The sequence below is a fragment of the Sycon ciliatum genome, chromosome 13 (assembly GCF_964019385.1).
Source record: "Sycon ciliatum chromosome 13, ocSycCili1.1, whole genome shotgun sequence".
Taxonomy (NCBI): Eukaryota; Metazoa; Porifera; class Calcarea; order Leucosolenida; family Sycettidae; genus Sycon; species Sycon ciliatum.
In genome coordinates, this window is record NC_088655.1 from 5,659,198 (window position 1) to 5,669,466 (window position 10,269).

Below are 10,269 nucleotides of genomic sequence, written 5' to 3' on the forward strand. Positions count from 1 at the left end.
CGTAAAGTGTTGTCGTACGTCGGCAACACCTTCAACACAAGTCGTCAGCATTGTACTCACTACATTGTTGATGTTGCTGCATGACAGCACTGACTCACGGCACCCTTTTCGTTTGTGCTTTGCCCAGTCCGCTCTGGCTGGTGAGTGGCCTCCTCAGGTGACAGCTTCCGGGCATACCCCTGTTCCAAATAGCTGTCGATCTTGCTCTGGTAGCCTACAAGTGCAAGGCAGTCACACACCATGAATCTCACCACCCACCATTTCATGGCAAGGCAGTCCACTGCCAAGGACTTGCCTCAGTTCTCTGGACATGCTGGCGAGTGGCCAGCATTCATCTTCGCCCTGGAGCACACGACCAGAGAGTGCGGATTCTCGAAAGGGGAGAACCTTGGACGACTGCAAAAGGCGCTGCGCGGAAAGGCAAAGGAAGCTGTACAGGGGATGATGACTCTCCCCGACAATGTAGGGGAGGTCATCTCCATCTTGAGGATGAGGTTCGGCCGCCCGGACCAGATTGTCCAGAATCTCATTCTGAAGACGAGATCACAGAGAGGCATGAAGTCGGAGGAGGCCATCGAGGTACTGATTGAAATCAGCGCCCTGTGCCGCAACCTTGTGGCCACTATGCGAAGCACAAAGTGCACCGGCCATCTCTACAACCCTCAATTGGTCAAGGAGCTAGTTGGCAAGCTGTCTGGGGGGCTTCGGATCTAGTGGGGAGAGTACGTGCTTAAAACCAGCACAGACCCGCACCTGGACACCTTCTCTGCCTGGCTTCAACAGAGGGCAAAGGCTGCATGCCTAGTCGCTCAGCCGAGCCCATGTGACGTCACTCATGCCACTCCACGCACAGGCCAAACGTTCAAAGTCGTGGAGGCCACCGCCGGTAAGCCACATTGCCTATTCTGCAGCAAAGCTGGGCACACCACAAGTAGCTGCCGTCAGCTAGCCGCGGAGCCACTTAACGCCCGTCGGCAGTTCGTTAGTGACAGACGGCTGTGCTTCCGCTGCCTTGGCGAAGGCCACCTGGCGAGGGTATGCGAGGAGAAGGCCTGCTCGTGTGGCAAACCCCACCATCCTCTACTACAACGTGATGGCCGCGGAAGTGTAGCACCGCTAGGACGCATGTCAGAGACGACATACACCTCGGCAACCCACGTGTCTGAACACAGTGGAAGGGTGCTGCTGAGGGTAATTCCGGTCACGGTACGAAACGGAGACACAGCGGCTGATACGTACGCACTCCTGGACGAAGGCTCAACAGTGTCCTTGATTGAAAGCGAACTGGCGGAGGAACTTGGACTTGCAGGACCAACGCGGCCCCTGAGGCTGTCATGGACGGATGGCAAGCAGCACCAGGAGTCCAGCTCCAAGGTAGTAACATTCAGCGTAGCTGGCAGGCAGAGACAGGACAGCTTCACCTTAACAAACGTCCACACTCATGCCAAGTTCAACCTGCCAACACAATCAATCAACCCTCAACGGCTGAAAAACTGCCCCCACCTGGAGGGACTTGAACTACCAACGCTGTCTTGTGCCAAGCCCAGACTCCTAATCGGACAGGATAATTACAGCCTGATCGCACCACGGGTGATCGCGGAGGGCCCTCCAAACGCACCCGAAGCTACACAGACCAAGCTAGGGTGGGTTGTTCATGGCAAAACGATCGCCGACCGCTGCAGAATCGATGAAGGCGTGGTCCTCTCCACCTGGGGTCTCGACAGCGACCTCCATGACCTGGTCCAGCAGTCGTTCGCCCTAGACTCCCTCGGGGTCAAGCCCGCGAAAATCTGCAGCAAGGCTGACGACCGCGCACTCCAGCTGCAAGACACTCTCACCACGCGTACCGGACGCCGGTGGCAAACGGGGATTCTCTGGCGGGAGGACAACATCACCCTTCCACGGAGCAAGGCAACGGCTGCCCAGCGTCTCGAGCAGCTGGAGAGGCGCCTGCGGAAGGATGACACGCTTGCACAAGGCTACCAGAGCAAGATCGACAGCTATTTGGAACAGGGGTTTGCCCGGAAGCTGTCACCTGAGGAGGCCACTCACCAGCCAGAGCGGACATGGTACCTGCCACACTTTCCTGTGTACAACAAAGAGAAAGGCAAGGTGCGACTGGTGTTTGACGCCGCGGCAAAGTCGCATGGAAAGTCTCTAAACGACTTCTTCCTCACCGGCCCGGACCTCCTGACGCCGATCACACAAGTTCTGTACAACTTCCGACTGTACGAGGTTGCCTTTGGTGCAGACATCAAGGAGATGTTCCACCAGGTGAAGATGCGTCCCGAAGACCGTCATGCACAACGCTTCCTCTGGCACGACATGGATGCAAGCAGACCAGCTGATGTGTACCAGATGGACGTCATGACGTTCGGTGCAGTCTGCTCACCAACCGCCGCCCAGTTTGCGAAGAACATCAATGCACACGACTTGGCTTCCGGAGATGCGCGAACCGTGACGGCCATAGAGGAGTGCCACTATGTCGACGACTATTTCGACAGCACCCCAACAACCGAGGAAGCTGTAGCACTGACTCGCAACGTGATGGACGTCCACGAGGGGGGAGGGTTTGTGATCCGTAACTGGGTGAGCAACTCTCCGACGGTCCTCGAGAGCCTTCCATCAGATCTGAGGTCACCAAGAATCGTGAACGTCCACAGCCACGACCTCCCCATCGAGAAGACCCTGGGCCTCCGATGGGACCCTGCGAAGGACACTCTTAGCTTCTCCTGCGGCACGAAGCCAGATCCAAAGGCACCAGTCACGAAACGAAGCGTCCTGCGACACACAATGTCGGTATTCGACCCACTCGGCCTGGTGTCCTGCCACTCCATCATCGCACGCATGCTTCTCCAAGACGTGTGGAGAGCTGGCATAGGCTGGGACGATGAACTCCCTGCATCTCTGGCAATGAGATGGACAGATTGGGCTGCAGAGCTAGACCAGGTGGCCACCGTAGAAGTTCCACGGTGCTACACACCGTTGATTGCAGTCGCTACAGACATCCAGCTGCACGTGTTCGCTGACGCAAGCGAGAAAGCATACGGCGCCGCTGCGTACTGGAGAGTAGAGAACCACGGTACTCAGCTGGCAGTGTCCCCAGTTGCAGCGAAGGCACGCGTTGCTCCACTGAAACCGGCCTCGATACCACGTCTGGAACTCCAGGCTGCGGTCCTCGCCTCGCGCCTATCCAGTACCGTACGGGAGCAGCTGCGTATTTCAATTCCACGGGTCATATTCTGGACAGACTCCAGAACGGTGCTGTTGTGGATACGCTCGGACGCCCGGCAATTCAAACCATTTGTGGCCCACCGGATCGCGGAAATAACAGACACAACAGAAGTAGATCAGTGGCACTGGGTACCAACAAGACTGAACCCAGCCGACGACCTCTCCAGAGGCATCTCTGCCCAGCGCTTGCAGCCGGACGATCGCTGGTTTGGCGGCCCGGACTATTTGAGGCAAGGCGAAGCAGACTGGCCCGCCGAGGAGACTCGTACGCCGGACCCGGATGATCTCGAGCTGAAGCGTGCGTTCAGTGGCGTCCACGCAGCAGCCGGAGACAGCTCAGAGCCACCCAGCCTGAAGGCAGCACTACCAGAGATCGAGCGCTTCTCAAGCTGGTGTCGCCTGGTAAGAGCAACCGCCTGGGTGCTACGCATCACTCGCCACCTGAGACACGGAGGAAGAGACACTGCCAAGCCGTCGCTGACAGTCCCCGAGCTACGAGCCGCGGAGAGTCTTTGGTGGAAAGCTGCACAAGCGGAAGGCTTCCCAGAAGAACTCGCTGCGCTCCGCATTGGCAAGCCAGTCAACAAGGACAGCCGCCTGGTCCAGATGACACCCTTCATCGACGACAATGGCATCATGCGCTCTGACAGCCGCGTGCGGAACGCAAAGGTTGAAAACAAGAACCTGCGCCAACCTGTCTTGCTCCCGCCGAAGCACGCCTTCACTAGGCTGCTCATACAGCAACACCACGTCTGGTCGTTACATCAAGGACAGGATCGCGTAGTGAACGAGCTGCGTCAGAAGTACTGGGTACCCGGTATTCGCACAGCGGTAAGAAGCACCTGGAGCGAGTGCCAGCATTGCAAGAATCTCCGTGCCAAGCCGCAGCCACCAATCATGTCGGCCCTGCCAGAGTGCCGCGCTGACGCCTTTCAGCGACCCTTCACACAGACAGGACTGGACTACTTCGGCCCGGCGATTCATCAGCAGGCGAGGCTGTCCACTGGTGATCCACTCAGACAACGGAACCAACTTCAAAGGCGCCGCCAAAGAGCTCCGCCAGGCCATTCGTGAGCTGAATGAAGCTCGCATCCAGGACCAGCTTTCTCATGACGGCATTACATGGTCGTTCAACCCGCCGGCGGCACCCCACATAGGCGGAGCCTGGGAGCGGCTCGTTGGATCCGTCAAGACCGCACTTCACGCCATCCTCAAAGAGCGCCATCCCAAGAAGGAGACCCTCCTGGCCGCACTGGCAGAAGCAGAGGCACTCGTGAACAGTCGACCTCTCACACATGTCAGTCTGGATGCCGCCGACGACGAGGCCCTGACTCCAAACCACTTCCTGATCAGTTCCTCGTGTGCCATTCTTCAAGGAATCGCGCAGGCAGGAGATGTCTCGCTGCGGCGCCAATGGCGCGTTGCGCAAGCCCTTGCAGATATGTTCTGGCGCCGTTGGGTTCGCGAGTACCTTCCAACTCTCGCTCGCCGCACAAAGTGGAACCGCCAAACGAAGCAGCTTGTCGTAAACGACATTGTCATTATCGCGGACGACAATGCACCACGGGGTTCCTGGCCCAAAGGTGTCGTCTCAGCTGTCCATCCAGGCCGCGATGGTGTTGTCCGTGTTGTCGACGTCAAGACCGCATCAGGTAGCGTTTTTCGCCGACCCGCCGCGAAAATTTGTGTACTGGACGTGCGGTCGTAGAGCTGTTATGCCTCCCGCACTTCTGAGCTGCAGCTAGCTGCGCTGTTTTTTCTCTTTTTCTTGTTTTCCTTTTTTCTTGTTTTGTGCGTCCATGGACCATCCACCTCTATTTTTACTCGAATAACACGATGGTTGCTAGGTTTAATACAGTCTTCTTCGCTCTTCTTCTGTTCTTTTTTGCATGTTTATGTTAACTCTCCCACGTTTCGTAACCAGGGGGGAGAATGTTGCTGCATGACAGCACTGACTCACGGCACCCTTTTCGTTTGTGCTTTGCCCGATTGGGCACCCACTGTAAAGAGCACGATACAACACTTTTCCATACATGTCCGACTCACTTTCCACACTATTTTTCCTATAATCACACAACTCCCGAGAACAGGGACAGATCAATAAAGAACACCTTCTAACCAACAAGAGAATTAGGAGCTTGTGTCTGTGACGAGGGTTGTGCCACGGGGCACTAGGATCTCACGAAAACAGTTGAGCTTGAGGGGACCACGCTTAATCCTGCAAGGGAGCTGATACATTTGTTAGTTGAGCAAGAGTGGCGCCTTTTCTCATGTCGTAAGACGCAAAGGGTAGAGAGTACTTCACGTACTCTAGACCGCAGGCCCGTTGGAGGGAGCACGGCATTGCTGTCTGCTGCTATGTTTGGGGGAAGAGCCCATATTGGGTGAAGCCACGAGAACGACATAGCTACGCTTTCTGCCTGTTGCAATGCATCCCAGCCACCGGATCGCGGGCCAAGATCATGCCAGCATTTGGAAAACACTGTATTCACATTTGTGTGAGCGGGCTCCCGTACTGATCTTTGTACTAACGTTATATCCTAGTTTGGCTGATTGCATCACTGTTTGAAATATCGAAAAGTATTCTTTCTTGACCAAAGAGTGGTATATTTGATAACATTTAATAACGATAGAATTTTTTTTTTTTGGAAATTTTTGGAAAAGTATCGTAAAAATTTCTATCGTTATTAAATGTTATCAAATATACCACTCTTTGGTCTAGAAAGAATACTTTTCGATATTACAACGAGAGTGAATAATCAACGGCTTGTCCACCAACTCTTTGACTGTTTGAAATATTGAATTAATCCTTACTCATTCTTTTCGCTGTTGCCTACTTTTGATCACATAATGTAGCATATACAAGGAGCTGTTTTTCATCCTCGACTCTTGGGGAGCTGACTACTCCTCCGACTTTCTCCTGCTTTGGGTCTTTGACTGTTCACGCTTGATTCTTTCGATTCAGCATTGCAATGGTTCAATAAACACTGTTCAAGTGGAATTAGAAACCTGTTGTTCTGTGTGAGCTAGCTAACTTGGATGGCGACTATATTGGTCTTCTACCTGGTTAGCCACTAGACTGATCTAAGGCAAGTCACAAACCCTCCAACGCACGGCCATGACACTAGCGCAGACGCCGTAGCTGGTCCGAACCTGGAAGGCTTGGCGGACGGCGGTGACTGGGAGCCCAGTGTTGTGTTGGCGATGCTGTTATTATTATTATTATTATACGCACGTCCGCGTTTACGTCAACAGTAAGTCCACGTATTCGCATGTGCCAGAAGACAGGCAGAGTGGGCAGGGAGGAAAACAAAAATAAACAAGAGTAAAAATTAAATGTAAGACAGCAGGCGACAGGCACATAACTCATGTTCGATGATAGGTGCTCAATGCACGGGATCTATTCGAAAGATCAAAAAAATAAAACAAGAATAACAGACAACGACGATAGGTTTGTAGCTCATGGTCGATGGTAAGTGCTAAATGCACGGGGTCTGTACAATGCCTCTGTCCCATCCATTAGCTACTGCGTACATCCTGGCACAGCTCGCGCCACGCAGGCCTGTCAGCGGCGATGGCCCGCAGGTGCTCCAGGTCAGCCAAGTTCCTCAGACTCCTCAGTCCTGCTGATTCTAGGTCCGCGGATAGTGTGGACACGATGGTTGTCCGTGGCCGCCCTCGCCATACCTTGTCCCCACAGGTGAAGTAACTCCGCATAGCGAGGGCGGCAGGCGTGTTTAGAGGGAGTCTAAGAATATGCCCAAACAGGCCCCATCTGGATCGCCGCATGAGGGCACTGATGGGCTCTGCGTGGCATCTGCCGTACAGGGCTTTGTTTGGAATCACCTGCGGCCAGCGGATACCCAGGAGACTCCGAAGTTGTCTTCGATGGAATGTGTCCAGACGCTCCCATGCTGAAGCCGTCAGTCCCCAGGTGCCTCCATTGTACGTTAGCACAGGGATGATAAACGCGTTGTAAAGCCTTAGCCGTAGACTTTCGCTGATGATCGATCGACGACACCATACCGTGAATAGCGCTCTGAAGGCTGCCGTTGCTAATTGTTTCCTTCGTGCAACATCTTCCTCGTCGCCGAGGAGTGATCCGAGTTTTTTTGTTTTCCGCCATACTTCAGCCAGGCGGTCTCCTTCCCGGCGCAATGTTGTTTTTTCTGTTTTATCTTCGTTGACCTTGAGGTGCCAGTCTCCAAGGATAGTAATGATATACGGTTCGATGCTCTCCAGCCAGGGTCTTGATTGGCTGATGAAATCAGTGTCATCGGCATAAATCACTTCTGGTGGTAGAGCCATGTCGCGCATTGGCCTGGGCAGAATCGATACTCTGATCTCCCTCAAGGCTGATTCCAGGTAGATCACAAATACTACAGGAGAGAGAGAGTCACCTTGGGGGGGTTCCGATGGTGGACTTGAAATCAGGTGAAACTTCCTTTCCAAGACGGACAGATATGGTTGTGTTTGACAGTAATATCCGTACCAGTCGGATGTCATCCTCCGTGACGATTGCTCTCATGGTACTCAGCAGCTTCTCCCTTGAAACGGTGTCGAAAGCCTTCGACATATCTATTCCGTGAATCTCTATTACGCTCTGGTACTTCTGGGCAATTGCAGCCATCCACCGGTGTGCCCAGACGGCATCCGCCGTCGACCTTCCGGGTCTGAATCCACTGTGTGTAGGGCTAAGGTACTCATTCACTGCCGGTTGGATACGTCTGAGGGTCAATAACGATACAGCCTTCCTGACGGAATCCAGCAGAGTGATTGGGCGCAAATTACTGGTCGGTCCCCTCTTCTTGTTGGGCTTCTGCAGTGGGATTAGGGTGCCTGCTCCTAGATCTATAGGGCTATGGAGTTCGAACATGCGGTTGAGGCAGAGAGCGATCCTGGCTGCTAGTTCGGCGCCACCATACTTCACCAACTCCGCATTCACCCCATCCGGGCCTGGTGCTCTGCCATTGTTGAGGCGCCCGATGCACGTTTCTAGTTCTGCTGCTGTTATTGGACGCTGCAGAGGCCTCGGCTTTCCCTCAAACGGGTCGATGGGCTTCTCACTGTTGCGATTGAATTGCGTGCTGAAGTGCGTTCTAATGATATTCAGGGATTCTTCGGCATTTCCAACTATTCTTCCGTGGGAGTCCTCGACCACCACTTTTTGTGCTTGCTTTCTTGTCCTAACTGTCACAGCTTTAAACATTCTGGCACCATCTTTCAATCTCTCCACTTCCTCTGCCATCGAGTTCAATCTCCTCTCGTTGCTCTCTTTGCATCGCCGCCTGATGTCATGTTGAATGATGTTGCGTTGAATTTTCAAGTCCGCCCGTTTACTAATGTTAGTTGTGCTTGCCCAGCTCAGTCTAAGCTCCTTCTGCTTCTTCGACAGCCTTATTATCTCGGGATCCGTCGATTGTCTTCTTTGCGGCTTTTTCTCGTGCCCCACAACGCTGCTCGCAACCGTACTGATAGTGTTGATAATTTTTTCATAAGTTTTTTGACAGGATGTTTCCTTATCTAGTGACCGCAAAGACTCCGTGACTGCCTCCTGGTACTGACATTGAACCTCCTTGCTCTCTGCAAGTTTCTTGACGTTGATCTTGTCCGCCGAGACGGAGGGTGCTGAGGTTGGTCCCGTCACTGTTCGTTGTCTGCCTTGGAGCACTTCATATAGTCTGGAGAGGTCCAACTCAGCAACAACTAGTCGGTGATCAGTGGTAAGCTCAACTCCAGCATAACTTCTGCTATTCCTCAAGAGCCTTTTTTGAGACGAACGACACAGTACATAATCTATCTGGTTGTAGACCGGTACAACCTTCTGTGTTTGGCTATCCTTCCGCCACCCGGTCCAGGTAGTAATGTGGCGTGCTGGATGCTGAAATGATGTGTTGGCCAAGAATAGGTTGTTACATTCACAAAAATCCAGGAGCAGCTGGCCAGCTATATTCCGCTTTCCCCTGCCGTGACTGCCGATCGTAGTTTCTCTTGCTTTGCGGGTGCCAGCCTTTGCATTGAAGTCACCCGTGATGTACAGCAAAGTGCTCGACTTGACTGTATCATATGCTTGCGAGAGTGCGTCGTAGAATTTATCCAATTCATCGACCGACTGCAAGCATCGCGAGCTCGCCGGTGCATACACGTTAATTATTGATAGTTCACCTTTTCCTCCGACCTTCGCGCTGTCCGTGTCCTTGGCGTTACCTCCACCGCTATCGTTCTCAAATAATTTGAGTGTCAGGACCGCGACTCGGTCGGAAACCTGCCAATATCGCTGGATATTGCTGGAAAGTCCTGATGACACCACGAATCCTAGGCCGTAGTGGCGACATTCTGGCGGAAAGCAAATCAGACGATATCCATCCCTCACGATATCCAGGCCCCGAGACAATTTCGTTTCTTGGATGCAACAAATATTTATTTTATAAGATTTCAAACCGCGTTTGAGCGACTCTTGTCTTGCCGTGGACGAAATGCCCCTCACGTTCAACGTTGCTAGAGTAAATGGCGCTGAAGAGCGCCTGAATCCTGCCAGCATTGTCTGTCTTCCGATAAATACGAGTCTCTCTGAGGAGAGAGAGAGAAAGCGTAACCTTCCTCAACCAAATAATGCTGTGCAGCATCTAATCCGCCTCCGTGCAGAAGTCTGCTTCGCGCAGCACCCACTGCAGTAGGTGGGGTACAGACTTTTCAGCACCTGTGTCACATTGCCATCTGTTGTAGTTGGTCAGCAACTCCGGGCCCAACTTCTGCTGCAATTGGGCGCAGAATGTCCTTGCAGCCAATTCGGCATGTCGCCCAACATCCTGCAGGTTTATGATCGCGACTTGCAGCAAGTCAGCAATTCGCTCGAACTCTGCGGCAGTGCCCCAATCCCGGATGGGCGTAAACTGCGAGAGTGCGGTCATGTGGACGGCCGTCTTTCGACGGAGGCCACCATACTTGTGCTCCAGGCGATTTATTGCAAAGAACGCAAAGAACGCTCCTTCGCACAAAGACAGCTCAGCAAAACTCGTCTCCAAAAAATTAGAC

The 10,269-nt window shown here is 53.3% G+C and overlaps 1 protein-coding gene across 1 annotated transcript; it reads left to right on the forward strand.

Annotated features, from left to right (window-relative positions):
* Window positions 1-240: 240 nt before the first annotated feature.
* LOC135829088 (uncharacterized) lies at window positions 241-7,911 on the forward strand. Its single transcript, XM_065341493.1, has 5 exons — window positions 241-685; window positions 854-4,065; window positions 4,148-4,886; window positions 6,758-6,828; window positions 7,861-7,911. Exons 1-5 carry the CDS (start codon window positions 241-243, stop codon window positions 7,909-7,911), a joined length of 4,518 nt encoding a protein of 1,505 aa, XP_065197565.1.
* The last annotated feature ends 2,358 nt before the right edge of the window (window positions 7,912-10,269 follow it).